Source organism: Myripristis murdjan, chromosome 19 (assembly GCF_902150065.1).
Source record: "Myripristis murdjan chromosome 19, fMyrMur1.1, whole genome shotgun sequence".
Classification (NCBI taxonomy): Eukaryota; Metazoa; Chordata; class Actinopteri; order Holocentriformes; family Holocentridae; genus Myripristis; species Myripristis murdjan.
In genome coordinates this window covers 20180515-20202511 of record NC_043998.1, presented here as the reverse complement: position 1 = coordinate 20202511, position 21997 = coordinate 20180515, and the positions used below count along the sequence as shown (strand labels likewise).

Here is a 21997-nt window from a genome sequence, read left to right as displayed (position 1 = left end):
TCGAGAGAGAAATTTTTCTAAGCCCACCAAAACAAAACAAACTTTGCATCATGTGACATAAACCTCTGCTCTGAATGGTTGTTGCATTAACCTTGTTGCACCGAGCTGAAACAGTTTCAACTTGGTGCAACACAACTGTGACACAACTTTTCAGTTAATTATAAGAGTTGACACAACATCTCCTCATACCAACTACATGTGACACGCAGTTTCTGCTGCCAAAGGAACTGAGGGATCTCATCTAGCCTGTTACATTTACCAATTATTATAGATTAATGAAAGTGGGAAAAGCATGACTTAAAAGGTTTTAATTTCAGGCCACATGTCAATAAAAACTAGAACATTTCAAAGACCCTTTGATATCCACTGTATGTTCATATTCAAAGTAGACACAATCAAGGACGCAGTGCAAAAAAAGCAGATGCAAGAATCGCACCCCCCTACAGGTGACCTCACCTGTTGGGCTGGGTTTAGAGGAGCTGGCAGCGGGCTGGGCTGATGGTGCTGTAGTCATCTGTGCGTTGCTAGCAGGTGAGGTGGTGGAGGTGGCAGCAGCTCCTGGAGGCTGAGGAGGAGAGGCCTGTGGTTGGGGTGGGTGTGGGAGCTGGCTGACACCCTCCATGTCCTTCCTCATCTGGGCCACCACAGCCCTCAGACTGCTGTTCTGCTGCTGCAGACGACGGAGCTCCTCCGACACCAGATCACCCACGTTTGGGCTGAAACCCTGAGGGTGGATGAACACCCTTGTTTTAGAATGTGTCACCATTTCACTGGCATTCAAAGTTTAGTATGTTTTCAGGTTATACAGAGGGAGGACAAAATAAAGGGAACAGACCAAGTATATTAAAGGAATAATTAACCCAAAAATGAACATTTTTGACATAATCTACTTACTCGTATCATCTGAGATAGTGGTGAGGTTTGTATGTCAATGTAACACACACACAAGTGATGTATCAGGGCTTCAAATCAGCCTTCTCCAAAATAGCTGTGGTGAATGGAGACTGTTTCTTCAGCTCCAACAAGGGCAAAAACTGACACTGAAATTACCCTATTAACGTAACATGATCCAAGTGCACTAAAGTCAAATGACTGCACTGTGGGTCCAAAAGTCCTATGTTTACCTCACAGTCTCCTCAACTTGTCATGCTTATGCCACTGCATCAGCTGTAACTTCATTAGCATGCAACCATTAGGGTAAGTAGGGTATGAAATTACTGATATTTTGAAAAGTTTAATGGCTTAAGGTGTGTTCAGACCAAACGCCAGGCATGTTTTTGTGTTGTGGACTCATGTGAACACGGTGTTGAATTTTTCGCTCAATTTAAAAATTTCAAAGGACACAAATTTCACGTGTTCACAGCATTCGTGATGTTGAAATTCACGTCATTTGCGTCTTTGCATTGACTTCGACTGTAATCGTGTGCCATTACAAACTCGCTTTGTGTTGGGTCTGAACACACCACTTAGGGCCGTTTCATAGTTGATGCAAAGGCACGCAAATGCATCGTCGTGTGTAATACCATAAGTTGCCAGTGGGGGTGATAATGCAAGCGACGTACCTGAAATTAACCACTTTCTGTATTCACAGAAGAAGCAGGTTGAAAACATGACAGGCGAAGAGGAAAAGCTGTGTGAGCTTGTTCGGTTGCACCCCCATTTGTATGATAGTTCCAGTGCCCTACACTTGAACAAAGTAGCTATTGAAAATGCGTGGAAAGAGGTTGCCGCATCAATGGGAAAGACCATTGAAAAAGTAAAAAAAGATTGGAGGACTGTCCGAGAGAAATTCGTTTGTGCACACCGAAAGTATAAAAAGGTCTGCAAAAGTGGTGCAGGGCAAACAGGGTTTGGATACCCTCCAATTTTAAAGCGCTTGAGCTGAATGACGCCGAAATGTCACCCGGAATGTACCGGTGACTCTGCTACCCCCTATAGCGCGAGCGACATATTGCATTTCAAGTGTTGCCCGTGTCGCTTGCATTCAATGTGTTGACAATGAAAGGAAGTGCATTGCTCGCATCGCTCGTGTGGAAGTGAAAGATTCCAGACAGCAGCTGAAGGCACCATGTGCAGGTTAAACCGAAATACTACATGTTCACACATTGTTAGGTGTGTCCCATATTTTGTGCAAGGCCTGTATATTCATTTTTCCTTGTTTCAGTGCACAACACAGATGTTACTGTACACCCACATGATGAAATAACAAAATTTTGTCATACCTTTCCTTTGTACATGTCCACTTAATTTTCTTGAAGTCTTGAAATTCTCAGCTGCACCATGTCTACCATATCCCCCTCCCATTTGTTATATTTATATTATCTTAGTCTTTGCTGTATCCTATTACTTTGTGCAAAACCCTGTTTCTTCAGGGTTCATTATAGTGTCACCTTATCTTCTTATTATACAGCATGGATGATATTATTTATACCCCCCTTACAGAACAGTGAGTGCATCAACATTTTACATTGGTGAGTCAGTCAAAATCGAATCCCTAAGTCTAGATGTGTTAGTTCACCTGAGCTGCACAGGACCCAAATCAAACGCAATCACGAACTTTGACTCAAACACTGACGGATGAACTTCATGCAATGTCCTCTTTTATCCACTAGGTAGGGTTAAAAGTCTAAAGCATGGCAGTTTGCGGGCAGCGGTGCGAGCTTGAGTACAATATCTAGAGTATCATAGTTCTAGAAGAATGTGTACAGTAAGAAAAAGGAACATATTATCAGAAAAATGTGGAAAACAAACATTTAAAGAAATTGAGCAGTTGGTTGTAGGAGGCGAGAGATGGCTGTAAATACAATAACAAATTTCCTTGAAAAGAGCATTTGCGTTTTTCAACTACACTTCATCTCAGCATCTTTAAAGTGAAAAATCAGTTTGTATACTCCACTGAGTCTAATAAGAAAAGAAGCAGAAGATGTGACCTTTTCAGGATTTGCCTGATGTGAGGCCCTCTGCCAGCCTGGGTGCTCTGGTTTCAGAAGCTTATCTCCCAGCTTTAACACACCTCTATAACAATATCTATAACACTTGCCTCAATACAATATTTCAACACCATATCCCCATTTAAATCAACAGTGGAGTTGCGCTTGCTTTAGTTAACAAATGTTCTGTTGCTCAAGAGCACATTCTGTCCTGGTGATTTTTTTTAGTCCTACAGAGGCTTTAACTACGGGACAGATTTAGGGGTGACGTGACATTTTGACATGGGTGCAAATTTACAGGCCGGTACAGGCTTTGACGATGTTTGCATGTCAAGGATCTTGCTTTCATGGCCATTTTTCATGCTGAAAATAGAGAAAAATCTTCTTTTGATATTTCAGGATCCAACAAGCGCTGCCGTTTGGTGGAAAGAAGCCATCTGCTGGTCACTGTGACCTTTTGCAAACTGATAAATGGATCTGAGAGGTCTAGCTTGTGTGTGACATGTATATGTACGTGCTGCCTTGCATGTACCCCACCCCCTCAAACATACAGTACACTTATCATTGTGAATGATGTATGGTGAACCCTGTAAAATCAGCAACATTCCTAATCTGTCTTCAAGAGGAGTCCAAGTCTCTCCCTCTCTTAAACAAGTTTCATGATGAGAGGGGACATCAAGTCCTACAAAAGTTCCTTGTCATTCTTACCTAAAATCCTCATATATTTATATGTACTCCCCCATCAAGTCAATAGGGGTAAGTGTTTTTGTGAGTTATTTGAGGTATAGCCGAACATCAAAAGGGCCTCCAGGCATTTTTCTCTCAGTGCCATGAAGCTGATAGAGGGTGGCCTGTTGAACAGGCACCAGGCCAGGCTGAAAGGCCACCATACCTCTGTGGATGCTCAAGGAAAAGGCCAACGCCTAAAACAGGATGGCACCAAGCACACTTTAGGGGGAGAACTTAGGGGGCATCAGCTGGCACGGGAAATATAATACCCCCATGTGATGTGAAGTGTGGTGCGAGTGCGCGCTCATGTAAATGTGTGTGGGTGAGTGAATGTGCTTGCATTAGCCTGTAACTAACAGGCCATATAAATTATGAAGGTCCTGAGTAAGGCTGAACAGTTAATTGAAATAATATCAAAGTTGTAATCTGGCAAAATGTAATACCCAGATCACAGGAGCTTTTTTTTTTTTTTTTTTTTTTTTGGATATTTTTCTTCTTACCACTCTTACCCTTGTCTTGAACATCAAAAGTCTACCCAAAATTCTACCTCCAGGTAGATGCCAGGATCACTGTCATTTGTTTTAGAATTGAAATTTCTCAGAGAGTTCCAACAAACTCAACAAAGACTGGGGCACATGTGTTGTCCAGTCCTGGGAGCAGGTACCAAGACAAAAAAGCAAGTGGCTTTCTTCCAAAACTGGTCTTCCTTGAGGAAAGACAATCCGCACTGGCCAAAGTAACATTTTAGTGTTAATATCCTAACAGGAAGTCGAGCAGACTGCGAGATGGGAAGAAGCTGAAAGCTGAGAAAGGACAGAAGTTCAGGTCCGAGGTGCAAACAGATACATTTTCCAGTCAATCCATAGCATATCTATTTATATTAAAACATGTCCAGGGTAGTGTGCTCTTGGTACCGAGAGAATAAATGTCAGTGGTTCGAATCATAAAGAGCTGGTGAAAGCATTGAAGTGGTCTGAGAAATACAGTGACATTCTGATGCAGCTTGGTCAGAACGTCTCATCTTCCCCATGCCATGCCCTTCACAGATTTATAGCCACTTCTTCAGTCCTCTACACCACTTTGAATCTCTACAGTATCAATGTCCAATTCAGTGTATTGCGCCATACATCATGATTATTTCATCTTTAATTCTTGCTAACCTTTCTTTTAAATATAGTTTCTAGTTGTGAGTTTGTAGCCCCCAGCTGCATGTCACACATTTCAGTTCCTTATGTTTCAGCCCAACAACTTCAGCTCCTCAAGAAGGATGTTCCCGGCTGCTCAAAAGGCTAAAGACAGAACGAGACAGGCAGCTTTAGCATGCCATTCCAGAGAAGTTCAGGGTAGCCAAATCAGTTTTATGTTCAAAATGTTATGTTTCTAAGTTCCTACTATGTTCTACTTCTTCTTCTATGAAGTGCTTGGAACCCTCTTCTGTTTAAATGTCTTCTTCTTGTTCAAGGTTCATCGGCCTCATGCGCAGAGCCTTTATTTGAAATTTTGCAGACTGATGGACAGCAGACTTCAAATGTTCACACAACAAATTTTGTGTCCATTGACCCAAGCCTCTAGTGCCACCATCTGGTCATTTTTTTCATTTTCAAATGCCTATAAGATTCCCTGGATTGGCCAAGAGACTTTGGACTAGTGCCATTTGATTCACAAGCTCATGCTCTACAACTGGCCTAATGGATGTTTTCAGGACTGCCATACTGGTTTTTCTACTGTCACTAGATTTGACTCAACTCCCATTAAGTTTAAAATTTCTTTAAACTTTAAAATTTCTGATTAAAAAAATTTGTGAACTCATTGTAAGTTATAAGTCTGATTTCTACTAAATTTGACACATAACAACACCTATGGACTTTATTGATGAGTGATTATCAAAGATTTGGGTGAATTAGAAATTATAAGCAACAAAATATGTTTGGCTTACCCTCAGCAGTCTGATTTTCGGTACGCATGTTTGACAAAGTTGCACTGAGGCCCAGTGGAAATGTTGGCTGATATTGACCACAATATACATATAGATAGATAGATAGATAGATATGTATATAAATAGATAGATAGATGATAGATAGATACTTAATGGGAGTTGAGTCAAATCTAGTGACAGAATTAACTCTCTGAACATTTGTGACTCTACAGTAATGCAAAGTCACTGTCGCTAATTGCAAAAACAAGAAGTACAAGGTGACATAATGAGGGCTGCAGGCAAACAGCCTCAAACTGAGTTCAACTCAGAAGACTTCCTCTTGCAGGCATTTGTCGTGACAATCTTTCAGAGCACTGCGCGTACAAATGAAATAAATTAAGGAAATAAGTTTTGTTTGGCAACTGAAACAGAAATTTCTTGTAAATGTGCTCCGTATTTCAAATTTACGAGTTGTATAAATGGATTTAGGGAGTATGCCGCTAAACTGGAAGCACTGGAGAGACTTGCTTTTGCCAAATGCCTGTTTCCTGTTTAAGACAAGATGAGACATTACCACATGTTGTAACATTAGAAAACATGCAGAATGCAGGAGGAGTGACGTATGAATAACCAGACACACATATATACACACACACATACACCCACACACACACACATACCCCACCCAAGTTCTTGTCATCCTGTGCTAGCTGTTTACGCAGACAAGGGTCAAACTAAGGTCGAAGATAGAGTGTAAGTGAGTGTGTGAGTGTGTGTGTGTGTGTGTGTGTGTGAGAGAGAGAGAGAGAGAGAAAAGAGCATGCCTGCCTGTCAGTGGCCCACAGGCTCTATTGAGACTCTATTTAAAGACCCACTAAATGTTAAGGATTAATGACCTGTTAGGTCAGTATCGGTCAGGCAGGCACACTCGCCTCCTTCAGCCTCCATGTGTAGAGTTTCCAGCTGCTTTGGGAACAACTATGTTAACAGCAGTTGTTGCACTGGTTAACAGGTTAACACATCTGAGAGGTCTTTAAAAATATAGTGCAACCTTCCATCCCCTCCTCAGTTAGTTTTCAGACTGAGATGATTCCCTTGGTTGTGGTTCATTTTCCTGGGGAGTGTAAAGTCTATGGATTCTCACCTGTAGTGCCTGGTCTCTCTCCTTGGTAACAGAACGCAGTAAGACGGTCAAGTCCTGCAGCTCTCGATCTCGCTCCCTCAACTCTGCCTCAGCCTGACACAATGTGACATGAAAGGTCTATTATTTTCATCTGCTAAATGATTAACCAGGCCCTTTAAAAGAACACGTAGGAATGAAATGGGAATGAAATCAGTAAAAATAATAATTTTCAAAATCACGTACGTTTTTTTTGTATTGTATTATATTGTATTGTATTGTAGATCTTTATTGTCCTCAAAGGGCAATTCAAGTGCAGCACATAAAACCCACATGGAAACACGAAAATACACAAATACACAATACTGAAATTAAAACACCATAGGTCCACAATGCAAGCCTACCACAGAAAAATTGGGTTGTGCAAGCAGCATACTCAATGATACAAAGATTACGAATACATAAAAAAAAATGCAAAGATTAAAAGTGCAGGTAGAATTTACCAAGTGAAAGGAATGAAATTCAACATATCTGAGTTGGTTAATGACCGCAGTGGCCTTTTTGTCTCAACAACTGTAGAAAGCAGATTCTGCTGACAGCCCTACAAGTGTAACAGTCATGAACATTATGCTTACCTTCCTACTGGACACATTTGTGATATTGGACTCTGATGTTTGACCCAAAATGCAAAGTGCATCCTGTAGTTGGATAAGAGATCATTGGGGGACCATGTTCTCCATCCACACAAAGCTACAGGGTTGATTGAGAAATGAAACAAGAACCCCCCTCCTAAAGCAAAACTATACTTTGGCAGAGTGTTGGCTTTCATATTTGGCTGGACGTTATATGAATATTCCCATTAGCTGCTCTGTGCTCCCCCAGGGCCTATGATCCACAATACTGTAATTCGGTCTCCACTCATTTCCACAGCGCAGAAAAATAGGTTCCAAATTATAACAACATAACCAGCACCGGAACCCTTTTTTCATGTAATTACAATTACTGATTAAAGTGCTTACAGGTCATATCCTGTTGGCGCAAGGTTGCTTTGCACAAGTGTCCTGCAGACACTACCTGCTGGATTCAATTCAAACACGAAAATAACAGGAAAGGTGCCATTTAATTTTCTCAGAAAATGGGTACCAGGCCAAAAGGTCGTGATTCTTGCTCAAAAGGGTTACCTGGGGAAGTTATCTCTATTATGCTAGATGCAACAAAACTGCAAAGCTGATTTTAAGTGAGTCTTATTTGTCATCCTTTACCATGACAACAAGCGGACTTTAAGATGGAATAACGAGTGAATTACCCATCCTGTTTCAATTAGCAAGACAGGAATAACAGAAAATTTGCTGGATGTATTTTACTTAGTTTCTTGGCAAGGATGATGGATGCTCTGCATCATGGCCAGGCACAGAGAAGAAGGCTACTAACATTTTGACAACTTGTAAATTGACGTTAACTTATTAATAGCAATCAGCTGTAAAAATTGTGCAGATTGAATCTGAGTCTCTTGGCCTGGTTCAGGGCCAATATTTCTTGGATCTGCATGGGTCCACATCCTAGCTTTCTAATAATAGGATGGTCTGGTTCAGTTTGGAGAAATACATTTCCAGCTACAGGTGTCACCATCCACTTTGAACCCAAAATGCAGTGTATTTAGGTTTGCTTCATACAGTTGGGCCAGATTATGTTCTCACTTGTAGACCATACCATGGTTCACTTGGAACCAGACAGAGTCCTGACTTTTCATGGTTCCCTTGTTTGGTCCACACCAGAGTTAAAACATGTGTTCCCACCTCTTCAAACAAATCAAAATAATGGAGTAAGCGTGTTTGTTCAATTAAAATGGACCAAATCGAGTGGGAGTGTAAACTCACTCATGTCCAGTGGTCTAAATTTTTAATGGCCTTTCCAATCTGACAAGAACAAGACAAGAATTTTTGTCATGAAAAGTATCAATTTTATAAACACTGAATACTGTCACAAGAGCGGCTATTGGTGGTTCAATTCAAAAATACTGAGACAGCATCAGACTTCAAAAACTTATTGATCAAATCCTTCTGTCTGTGTTCCTCTGTGAATACGTGCAGTGGGGAGTGCAGCGTGTGTGATGCGTGCCAGGCTGACCTGGTCTCTAGCCTGGGTTAAGCCTTGGATTAACTGCTCACTGGCCAGGTAGTGTTCAGCCTTTGAGTCCTCACAGCGCCTTTGCCACTCCAGCTCCGTTTGGACTCTCATCTGCTCTAAAGCCTTCTCTCTCTCCAAACCTGCACTCAGCTGCTGCTTATATCTGGAACCACACAAACACATGCATATTTTAGAACATACAAACACCTTACAATTTGCCTTCCACCGCCGCTTCGTTGCCGCCTTGTCACCCCAAAACCTCTGCTAAAGCCTGTTTCCCAAAAACATTACCTCCCCATCTCTCTGCCAACATTCTTCTGTGGCTGTTATCATAAGCAAACAGTTATGGTACAAATCAAATTATTCACCTTTCACTGCACTGCACTACCAATAATGAAGGAGCCACATTCCATTTTGTCAGATGGAAAACTCATCTCGTAAGTGCATCATGTCACTCTCCAACAAAAATTCCCCTCTCAGCTCACGCAACGTGCGCTTTGAAATCAAATTTTAAAAACTATCTTTCTATCTTTCACTTCAGCTCTTATTCAATTTTTGTTTCTGGTGCATTACTCTTACATGATTGTTGTATGATTGCAAAAATACTGTCAGCATGCTAGGAATCTGCTTGCTCTGCTGTTCCTGACATTATAGATCACTCTGGATAAGAGACAACTGTCTAAAATATCAATGTATTTGGACTGTAGAGTATTTCATTCATGATTCATGTATTAGTGGCCACTTTAGTACTGTATTTTAGAGATACTATAACGATTTCTCAAGGAAATTGAATCAGGTCAACTGGACTTAGTTATATGTCTAGAAGACGTTTCGCCCCTTATCCAAGTGGCTTCATCAGTTCATTCTGTTCACTAGTGTTGAAGAAAATCACAGTAGTCCAATCTAGGAGTTTGCTGTAATGGTGTGAGTTTATTAAAGTGTACCGGCACACTGGTGAACTGACCGACACAGAGGGCATCTGGTACGGTGAGCTGACCAAGAGCAATGTCAGGGGGAGACCTTTTTATACAGTGAGTACAGACAGTATGTAAATAGGTAGAGAACAAAAGGTGAGGGAAGGTATTGTTAAGACAGTGATCAAGGTACTGTAAGGCAGTGATCAGGTAGGGTGCGGTTCCAAATGGGAACAAAGACATGGTAAGTGTTCATGTGCATGCCCAAAGGATTGAATGCCGGGCCTATCCTGTCGTCTGGGCCCGTCAATTAGCTGAATCAATCAGACTTCCTGAATCAATCAGGAAGTCTGAGCCACCCGAAATGTGTATTTTGCTTCCACACTAGACTAGACTGGTAGTTTTTCTTGAGATGCCTATGACTTGGACAAATGAGAATATGTGCAGACATTATAACAATTATTATGTTAATATATTAGTCTTATTAGAAGACCAAATGCCTATTTTTTGACAAATTAAGTTGAATCTTGAACCATCATTCCTACCTCTCCATCTCCTCCCTGCTGCTCTCCAGCTTCAATTTCTGTTTGGCCTCTCTCTCCTGCAGGGCCAACATCTCCGTATCCCTGGCAACCGTCTCTTTGGAGGCCTGACTGATGTACTTGTCCCAGCTAGCCCGTGTCGTCTCCAACTCTGTGCGAAGCCTTCAGACACATGCATGCACACACACACACACACACACACACACACACACACACACACACACACACACACACACACACACACACACACACACACACACACACACACACACACACACACACACACACACACACACACACACACAGGTTTTTCCAGTCAAATGGTTACAAAATGACAGCCCACAGCTGTTGGCACTTGCCCACACGCTCAATCACCAGCAACACACACGCACACGTGTGCATGCATGGACATGTACACAAACCAGATAATTTGATGGAGTCAGTGTTTGAATAATACAAGGTAAAAACATACAAATAACTGCAAAACACATATATCAACAGGTAATGATTATTGAGGGCCAATATTAAGGCCAATATTTTTTAACCACTTAAACTGCTGATAGGAAGTATATTGTATCATTATTCAGTATCTTTGAAATTCACAGTTTTTATTTTTAAAAAAATCCCAATAATTCAGTGTTTTTCACAAAATGTTATTCTTGGCAGGATGAATGATCAACAGTATGTAGACCGTGGAAAACCAAAACATTCTGCTGAAATCAACAATAATAACAGTAATAATAATCTTCATCATCATCTTAATCTTTTGAAGCCCACGAGTAAAGGACAATATTGTCAAACTCAGCTAAATATGTAACTTGAATCCAAAGTGCTCTCCTCCCTCATGCAGCTTGTCCCTCACCTATGTATGGTGTCATCTCTCTGTTCCAGGGCTTCCTCATGGTCTTTCTGGGCCCGGCGTGCCTGTGCAGCCATAACCTCACTGTCTTCCTGTAGCTTCACCATTTGTTCCTCTGACCGCTGCAGCTGCTCAGTGTGGGCCTGCCGCTGAGCCTCCAGCTGGGCATCACGCTCCCTCATGGCCCGGTCCAGATACTCGTGTCTGGACACAAACATTCAGACAGCCGCAACACAAGATGAAATGTTCACTGGCAGCAAAATGGCATGATGAATAGTCTTGGACTCTTGAACATGAGGATCCTGATTCAACTCTCCGCCCTGCTGAAGTGTGTCACAGCACCATGAATCTCCCCCAGCTCCATGTGCTCTGTTGTGGCCTCATGCTTCAAGAGTTTCCCTTATTTTGACTGACATGACTGTTATGCTTTATGTATATTTCAGGTGCTGTGATACATATATCTGCCATTTCTGGTCAGGTGTCTCAGGTGAATGAGGTACAACTTACTTGCTGTCATGGAAACACCAAACAATTTTCCTGGTATTTTTTGCTCATTTTTTGGCCATTTTCTTATCCATTTTTACAAACTGCTATCTAATTTTCGGGTCATTTTTTGCAAATTTACTTATCACATTTTTGCCATGCTTTTGAAAGGAATCAAGTGAACTTGCTGGGGAAAAAGTGAAATTTAAGTGCCAAATTAGCCCCCCAAAAAACTGGTACATTAGTTTGAAAATAGCAAAAGAAAATGCAAGAAAATTCCCAGATAACTGTGAAAACTGGCAAAAAAAAAAAAAAAACTTTAAAAAATTACAAGAAAACTACATTAATTATTAAAGTGATAAATTTAAACATCAGATCCCTGATGCTGGATCAGCCTCATATGTCTTGTGTTTGAATGCTTGTGAAAAAAAAATCTCTTGATATATGGGTCCCTACAGGACAAAATCTCTTCAAATGGGGGATGCAGCATTTATTAAAAGTCAGTTTGAGAAGTACCAGAATGCACTTAATTTGTCTTGTAAATTACTCACTTTTTAATGTGGTTATCCTCGTCCTTCTTCAGTTTGGTTTCCATCCTTTTCAGCTTGTCCTCAAGCTCCTTTATTCTAAGAAAATGTGTGTAAGGCACAGTCACAAACACTTAAAGACATGTAGCCACACACGTGCGCAGACACACAACCAGGAGTGTACCTGTTGTCCTTGACAGCAGTGAGGTCTTTGATCTCCCAGACTCTGTGTTGGAGCTGGCTTTGTAGCTGCTGACAGAGCTCCTCTGACGCCTTGAGAGCCTCCTCAGCCTGAAGCTGGGCCTGAGAGTGGACCTGCGTCTCTTTACTCAGCAGCTTCACCTGCACGAGCACACACACACGCAATTATGTCTATACAACTGCTCATCATTCTCATTCTCATTCCCACCTCATGATTCCCATTCTAAAAGCAGATTATTCATTTCTCTTTGGTCAAAAAAACCTTTTTCAACAGAACTTGAATTAATGTCATTTATAGAGCCCTGCCTCCTAAAACTACATTCTCATACAACTAACTGCAGTCTCAATTTTGTTTATTTATTTATTTATTCATTCATTTTTTATACAGATATTTATTGGAAGCAGGGGTTCCCTCTCCAGAAGACCCCACTTGTATTTGCATTTTCTTTACCATTAGTGTTTTGAATCTTTCTGTCTCACATGTTGTCTTTTACTGTTGCTTTTACTGTAAGCTGTTAAGCACTACAATTTCCTTCAATAAAGTGGATCTAATCTAATTGAATCTAATTATGATTTCTTCCACAAAGCAAGTGCCTAAACCCAAGCTTTCCCTTATCTTAACCAAGCATTTTTGGGGGCTAAACTAAACTAACAAAACTGGCTAAATTGCCACCTGACATGATAGACAAGATATGTTGATTAAAAATGTATTTGTGATACATCAGAAACAATGGCTGCTGGGAGAAGGATCTATTAAAGTATGGAGCACCATTGCTTTTCATTATATTTATCGTGTCCATGCTTGTCAGACTGGTAAGACAGTCACCACATTATGTTCTGATGGTTTTATTTTAAATGATGTTTCTTGGTTATTTTTTTCTTTTTGGTGTCCTTCTCTAGATAGTATTATTGGTTTTGAATGATTTTATTGATTTTTTTTGGCTCCTTTGCATGAATGTGTGTGTGTGTCTGCTTTTCTCTCAATCACTGTGTTTTTTTCTCTAGTCTCTATTCATGTATTATATTATTTGTGTAGTAGGTATCTGCAAGTTGATATGCATATACATGAATGTCAACATGATAACAAGTATAGCAGTAAAATCCTGGTATAAAAAAGAAAACTGTCATATTTAAAGACAAACTTTAAAATGACCATTCATCAAATTGCATGAATTCTGAATGGATAAATTATAAGTATATGCATGCTATATATATCTATATCTATATCTATATATATCTATCTATATATCTATATATCTATATCTATATATGTATATATCTATATCTATATCTATCTATCTATCTATCTATCTATCTATATATATATATATATACATATACACACACACACACACACACACACCCATATATATATATATATATATATATATAGATAGATAGATAGATAGATAGATATAGATATAGATATAGATATATAGATATAGATATATACATATATACATATATAGATATATATATATGAGCTTTTTTGCATTTTTAATTTATCATATTCATCACAGTTTTACAATGTATATATTTTTCTCATTTTGACTTTTTTACCTTTTTTCGTTTTTCTTCTATTTGGGTGGTGAGTGTTCATATCAACAAAACAAAGAACAAAAAAAAAATCAGTAAGTATACTGTTCAGTCTGACATGCGGAAACGTGTCTTGGGACTGAGACTGGCAATGTCAATTTGTTGCTTTGGTGAAAAAAGACAAGAATTCCCATCATCACACACAGGCATCATCTCACTGTAGACACACACACACCTCACCTTCAGTTCATGAGACAGCACCACCGCTCGCATCTCATCCATTTTCAGGTTGAACTCATGTTCCCGGAGTCTGAGCTCCTTGTCAAAGTCTGCAGTCATTTCCTAGTGATGAGAGGAAATTGGCTGGATATTTAAATGTGATACGTGATTATTTGACGATCAATACATGACTTTGACACTAATGTCGAACCATTAGTATAATGTCTGAACATGATGTGTAGCAGAATTATTAAAGAGGGAGCTAACTACATCATTACTTGCCAGCTATCTGTTAGTACCAAGTTGTTATTTTTGTCCTCCAACATGTGTCCATGTGTTCAATGAAGAAAACAAAATTGTTAAAAAAAAAAAAGAAAGAAAAGAAAACATGGCATTTTTAATATTCTACCAAACACTGTTCTGCGACTTCACAAACTACAATGAAACCTCATCCCTCTCGTTAGGGCTGGTGGTGTGGAAATCACATTATCTATGACTGTGTGGGTTCAGCTCCTAACACACTTCCATCTACTGCTCCTCTAATGTGCCCTGTCCTCTAATTTACCATTTCAATTTCTGCCAGATATAGCACTTCAATGCAGAGAGCCACAAAATGAGCACATCAGAGAGAAACAGCACAGCAGAACAGTGGATCTCTTCCTTTTTGGCAGTGACACGTTAAAATGAAGCAATACCTACTCACAGCACCCACAGGCTAAATATACAAGAATGATTTTCTTTTTTCATGGGACAATCAGAGGAAGCCTAACAGGAAGGAAAACTAACAGCTATTAAATGTTTTACAAGACCAAAATAAAACTTTGAGGGGAATAGCTACACACAAATAATCTCAAAATGATCTCTGTAGGGTCTGAACCCAGAGGTTGAGAACCACTGCAGTAAAAAGCATGTATCATCCATCACCATAAAATCATACATACGTATAATAAAAACAAACAGGGAAACAACGTCGACACTGTTTTTTTAAACAATATACTAAATTAAGATTTTTTGCTATTTTGGCTGAACATGATTTTGCATGGAAACAAACAGATGCTCATCCCAGAGCCAAAACGAGCATACAAGATTCATCCCCTGCCATTGAACAACTGGTGTTAACACCTTCTTCTGTTGCCCCTCACAGGAACACATGAAGACACATCCTTGTGCATATAAAAATATATGTGTCTGCAGTACATATACATATGCACACAAAGTGGATTAATTGAGTGTAATGGTCATTCAGTCAGGTGGGATTCAGTGGTCTTTTGTCTGGGTTCATCCTAAAGGTCTGCTGCTGATCCCCTCTGAATGTCTGGCTGCTGCACCAGTTATTTCAATCCCTGCAGACTGGGTGGCACTCCCTTTTGGAAAAGAGGGGGGGTTGTGTAACACAAGAGGAAGAGGAGGAGATGTGTTTGCCTTGTGGCATACCTGTCCATATATGTATACAATTGAAAGGTTTTCTATGAGCTGTACGTTAGACATATCAATATCTGCCAGGATCTGTGTAGTGTCTGTAATAATACAGTGATACTTAACTGGCTTTTTGTGTCTTTCTTCTCTCATAACCCCTCCACAGGGAGGTCAGAGGTCAGGGTCAGCTATGGGGCAACAGCCCCAGGGAGGGAGGGGTTCAGCACCTTGCTCAGAGACAGGGTCAGACATGGGGGCTCCAACACAGGTCTTCTGCAGAGTGTGTGTGTATGTGTGTGTGCTTACCTGTCTTTGCAGAGCCAGCTCTCCTTCCACCTCTCGTGTGCGGCGCTGCAGATCCCATTTCATCCTTTCAAACTCTTCCCTTTGCTTTTGAATGTCACCAGCCATAGAGCTATAACACACACAAATCATAACTTTTTATTGTGGATTATAACAAGAAAGAGAAACTCTCAATTTTCCTCCACAGGGAATACCAATAAAGAGCATCCATTGTTCTAGTTTTTTTTTAAATTATTATTTATTCCTTAATAGCTGAAGCACACATTTTAGTAGCCCTTCTCTTGTAGGCACCTGTTCTTATCCTTCTTCTATTCCACACTAAGTCCATAATGTGTGCGGTGTGCGTATGATGTTGTATATTGTCTGTTGTTGTTTATGAATTATTTATTGTGTGCTATTTATTGTACTTTTGCTACCATGATAACCTGCTGCTCATAATCAATTGCCCCCTGTGGGATTAATAAAGTTGTTTGAATTGAATTGAACTGAATTGAATTGAATTGAATTGATAGTTTTGCTGTGTGTGATACAATGAAGGTTCTCACAGGTTGGAAATTTGTAAGACTGAAATTCTGAGGTCCATGTTGAGGTGACCCCTTGCCCATCTAGCAGCAAAATGTTGTGAATGTATACAAGGAAACGTATTATCGTAAATGCTACATGAAACTTATAAAAAGACACCTGCATGCTCTATTGGATTGTGTGAGGTTGTATATGATAGGTGGCAACATTTCAGTATGGGTTGGAAAATACTAAACATAACCTTTAACTAAAAGAAAAAAGCAGTGATCATTGCTTCACTTCCACTAAAAGGCATAACCAAGGGAATAAATCATAGATGCCCTCAATTTATCAGGATACACTGCCTCCTGAAAGACTCTCAATTGTACACCTGTGTTAAATTATTCAAAAACACCTGAATTATACTAGTGTCACCATGGGGCTGAATGTAGTGCGGCATGCCATGCATATAACAAAAAGCCTCATGACTGTGAATACTAAAAATAACAACACAAGTATCCTGAGTGTCTGTGCATGATAATCACACTGTGGCTGCTGCAGACCAGGGGTTCCCAAGCTTTTTCATGTCAGGGAACCCCAAAATAGATGCTGAAATGAATCTGTTCTCTGCTGGGGGGCCTTCTGTGACCCTCTAATGGAACCCTGTTGGTCCCTGGACCACGCTTTGGGAACCACCGTCGTAGATCACATTCGGTGATTCATTACAACAGAAGGGAGGACAAATTTTTCAGAACAGACCAAGGTAAAGTGTGTTGGGTGACCTTCTTGATTTAACCATCAAACATTCATTTTACTGGCATTCATGTGGCTCTGTCTGGGCTGGGCGGGGGGGTCCCTTCACACCCTGCTGCCACTGAGCAAAATATGCACAGCAGCAACCACTGGCTCATCAATTTCATTTTCTCCCTCTCATCCTCCTCCAGACTAGTAGGGAAGGACCAGCTGGCAAAATTACAAAATCCATCATTGAAAAATTCTTAATATCAGCCCCGTGTTTCAATAATCGATGTCAGCATGTTGATTTACATGATGGCCAATATGAAACCCACTCAGATGCTGCGTGTTGAACAAAAGCGAGTGGGCTGGGCAACATTTCCCATAGTATGGGTTCAATTTTGAGTTGTTGCCAAGTAAGTACTACAGTACTTGCCTTATGGACAGAGGGGTTATAATTTTTGTTTCAGTTTTACTGGACTTAAATGCTTGTGAACTATGTAATTGTGAAAATTATAAATGTCGTTTTTTTTTTTGTTTGTTTGTTCGTTTTTTACTAATATAATGTTAAAAAATTGTTAATTCAAAGCAAGGTTTGTGTTGGCATGTCTAACACTAAATTTTAACACTGCAATTTTCTAATTGGCCCTACATATCAGTTCCTGGTGTCCTGGATTATTAATAATCAGTATCATATCGGCCCTGGAACATAAATATTGGCCATGCCCTACTCCAGGTTCACCTCTGAAGCTCCTCCAGCTGCAGCCTGTGCTGGGCAGCTCGCTGCTGGTTGACTCTTAGCTCCTCCTCCCTCTCCTTGGCCTCCCGGGCTCTCTGCTCCTCCAATGTGGCAACCTGAACACGAAGCTGGCTCAGCTCCTCCTGTCTGCAAACAGAGCAGTAATTCAGTATTAGGACAGGAGAGTCACTGTGCCTGCTCTGGCTATTACTGTCCCTTTGTGTGTCTGGACTCTGGATTTACAATATACATTAGCAAGGTGAAATCTGTTTGCACAGAGTCGTCCTGCCAGCCCCCCACAAACAGTGCCTCAATCCATGTTTGCTATATTTGTTTTATATAATAAGAAAATGAATGAAGAATGAAATGACTGCTTCTGGCCGACAGCACATCTGCGTGTATTGGTATACACAGAAAAAACACAGAAAAAAGTGACACACACACAGTATATACATATATATATATATATATATATATATATATATGTATATATATATAAATATATATATACACACACACACACACACACACACACAACTGTCAGCTGTGTTAAGTTTGATCAGCGGGTTAGGGTTAGTTTGATAGCACCCTTTAGCTCTGTTTTTCTCAAAATCCCATTGTTGTCTTATTTGTGTTACTCACTGTTGAAACAACCAAACCCAAGCTAATGTAAAAAGCACCTGAAACAGGACATGCTGCATGCGTTGGGACTGAAAGAGATCGGATGAGGTGCCCCACCTGTTGTTCTCTACAGTCAGCGCCCTGGCTGTCACTGCATCATATCTCTCCAACTCTCGGTCTCTCTCTTCCAAGACTGCCAAATTGAATCGGAAATCCTCCCTTAGCTGCTGGAAGCGCTTCCTGAGGAGAGCAGAATTACGAAGTTATTACTCAATTATCACTCTGCTCAAAGCTAAAAACATCAGCACACTAAATATAGCCACATGGGAATGTTGGAAGTAGCCCCAGTGGGATCCCGATGTCACTGGCAAGGCAGGGAGAATAATGCTGTGTTCATGGAAACGTCACATGGGAATACCCATTGGAACTATCTGATAGTTCAAAGCATTGGCCTCAAAGTGCTCATGTGTTCAGACTTGTCTGAAGCCCTCAAGACACCATGACAGAAATTTTCTTTAAACTTTGTTCATTTCTGATCATTTTTTCCACACTTAAGGCAAGTGCTTTTTGTTGTGTTATATGTTTGAACTTATGTCTGACTGCAGCCAAACATTGCAACATCAAGTACAAACCAAAACTCCAACAAGTAGCTGTGTCCTGCCACAGTATTTTGTGAGTGCGAAATGTTCCATGCAGTGAGACCACTTTGTTGGTTTTATTCACTACAATTATAGGCATTTCCTCATTGATTGATTGATTAAATTATCGATTTTATTTTGAGTATAGAAGGCAAAACATCAACCCAAAGGCTGTTGGTTTGTCTTCTATACCTAAAATAAAAGACAAAACAACAGCTGAGAGCTTAGCACATAAAAGTGATGGGCACTTTATTTCCAATGTGAACCTCAGACAAAAACACTTAAAAACATACCTATTGTGCATGAAATACATCAGTTACATCAATTAATATTACAAAACACCAATCATGGATTAAAAGCCACCAATACCAAATACCACAACGATAAGCTGACCTAAACATGTCCAATGGGTCATTTAAAATTAATCTACTCATGCTGTCTTGCATTACCTGAGGTCTATTCTTTGTGACAGGCTGCTGAACCTGGTCGAGCAAGCAAAGTTGAAATGGCACTGAATCAGAGCTACAACCAAAAACATTACTGACATGAGAATCCAGGGAGTAAGAGCAACTGGGTTGTGAGTTCAAAATCAGTATTTCCCACCTGAAGTGGACTATAGGAACAGTGAACTGTAAAAAACACTTATACTATCTGCCTGATGTGCCAGAGGGCTAGGGAAAAATTATTCACTTTAAGCATCACTTTTTTTTTTTTTTTTTCAGTTTTTAATGGATTTTTTTTGGTACACTGCAAAAACTCAAAATCTTACCAAGAATATTTGTCTTATTTCAAGTCAAAATGTCTTATTTCTAGTCAAAATATCTCATTACACTTAAAATAAGACATGATCACCTCAGAAGTAACTTGTTTTTAGACAATTTTCACTTGAAACTTGAAACTTGAAACTTGAAACAAGTGAAAATTAGCTTGAAACAAGAAACAAATTTTGCCAATGAAACAAGTAAATTTTCACTAGTTTCAAGTGAATTTTCACTTGAAACAAGTGAAAATTGTCTAAAAACAAGTTACTTCTGAGGTGATCATGTCTTATTTTAAGTTTAATGAGATATTTTGACTAGAAATAAGACATTTTGACTTGAAATAAGACAAATATTCTTGGTAAGATTTGGAGTTTTGCAGTGTACTGGATTGATTTAAGCAGACTAAATATTTCTCCAAAGTTTGACTATATTTTGGCGAGGGAAAAACTATCATGGCCATTTTCAGCAGGGTCCCTTGACCTCTGACCTCAAGATATCTGAATGAAAATGAGTTCTAAAAGCAGTTTGGGCCACAAACCCTGCAGTCCAAATGTGTTCTTGTGGCCTGCTGTAAAATGGTGTGTTTGTGCAGACTGGGGCCTAAACAGTCTTGGAGTCGCATCAGTTGGCTTTGACTGGAAAGATGAGACTCTTGTGGATTCAATGAGCCACATTTGATTCATGTGTGATGATGTTGGCCCCCACAGCAGCCATTTCACTGGACTCAGACCATTTTCGGAAACTTGACCTCACTGTATAAAATGACCAACAGTGACCTCTAGGATAATCACAGCCTCATGAAACTTTACAACCACAAACTAGAGGAGAATTCAGAAACAAAATACACAATAAATCACAATAATGAATCACGGAACTTGTAGAATCACAAAATGTATCAAATTAGCACCCAAATATCATGACAGCATCAAGCACATCACCCCAGCCCATAGCGTTAATGCCCATGAAGACTAGTGTTGGAGTCACCTGAGGGAGGAGAGCTCCTCCTGGGCCTCTCTGAGGGAGGCCTCCAGCTGCTGGACCCGCAGACACTGCAGCTCCTTCCACTCCCTCTCCTTACTGGCCAGCTGGGCCTCCAGGTCCCCCAGTGCACCGGCCCCAGCCGCCTGCATGGCCAAACTGCTACGGGATCTACAACAGAGACAATAAACGACTCAAATAACTCATGAGGCAAAATGTTCATGCTTATTGTTCATGATGACTGTTTTTGCTTAGGATTACTACCTGCCACTGGCTGTCAAAAAATCAAAATCATAAAGCTGGTTAAACCGATTCATAGATCAACATTAGACCACCCGTTTAATGAGATTTTTTCTCGTGTGTTTTTCCTAGAAGGGTGTATTCAAATATGAAGTGTAACATACAGTATGAGGAACGGACACAAACTGGTTACAATGTATCATCCATCCAAAAAACAAAACAAACAAACAAACAAACGAAAAATAGTGGGTCTTTGACATATTTTTAACATAGAAACTGTGGAGTTTAAACATTTAAAGATTTAAATAAACTCAATATATGTCTGTCGGACGTCTAGCTGGAGCCTTTGTATCGTCACCAGCTTGGCTAATGATTCCGCTCGATACTCCTAATTGGCTTTACAAAATTAACGATGCGCGTAGCTTACAAGCATATATCTTAATCGATGAAGTTCGTTTTAAAGTTTGTTAAAAATGACTTTACAAACTTCTGCTCCCGCTCTTCCGTGATGTAAACGGTTCCCATGGAAATTGTCCGTCTAGAAAACAGTCCGTCAGGCACAGTGCTGTCAAAAAGTTCCGGGCCCTGCTGCACCATCAACACTCAACTAAATGATGTTTTGTCATTATTCAGATAACAACTGAAATTCCGGACAATCACAGTCATTGTAAAGCGTGTTTACGTCTGGACGGTTTTTCTTCCGTTTTTTTCACTTATCACACCTCCTAATCGTTTTTATTTGAAGCGTTTTATTCGAGACAATCCACTGTTTATGCTGGCTTTTTCCTTCTTCAGTGAAAACCACAATGCTTTGTATTTTAATATGCTATATAAATCAAATGTATTCGACTTCACATGTGTCTCTTCTTCTTAAGGTGAGCACTTGGCTGTTTTCATGGCTGTCGTGGGGCATGGCACAGCGTGTGAATGTCCACAGGCGACAGTAAAGAGTGAAACATGAGA

The 21997-nt window shown here is 40.1% G+C and overlaps 1 protein-coding gene across 3 annotated transcripts in view; it reads right to left on the bottom strand.

Moving 5' to 3' along the window:
• The window catches only part of ccdc57 (coiled-coil domain containing 57), a 36399-nt gene extending 14833 nt beyond the window's left edge, over positions 1-21566 (bottom strand). The window contains exons 1-13 of one of the 3 annotated variants that reach the window (XM_030078657.1): positions 21462-21566; positions 20801-20965; positions 18535-18657; positions 17800-17943; positions 15825-15933; positions 14124-14225; positions 12331-12488; positions 12171-12245; positions 11140-11340; positions 10281-10439; positions 8822-8984; positions 6719-6811; positions 457-724 (exon numbers count right to left, since the gene is read on the bottom strand). In XM_030078657.1, the coding sequence (XP_029934517.1) occupies positions 457-724; positions 6719-6811; positions 8822-8984; positions 10281-10439; positions 11140-11340; positions 12171-12245; positions 12331-12488; positions 14124-14225; positions 15825-15933; positions 17800-17943; positions 18535-18657; positions 20801-20946 (1741 nt within the window). In that variant the 5' untranslated portion in view covers positions 20947-20965; positions 21462-21566. The remainder of the gene's footprint in view (positions 1-456; positions 725-6718; positions 6812-8821; positions 8985-10280; positions 10440-11139; positions 11341-12170; positions 12246-12330; positions 12489-14123; positions 14226-15824; positions 15934-17799; positions 17944-18534; positions 18658-20800; positions 20966-21461) is intronic. The other 2 variants (XM_030078656.1, XM_030078658.1) reach the window with 2 other exon arrangements.
• Between the last annotated feature and the right edge of the window lie 431 nt (positions 21567-21997).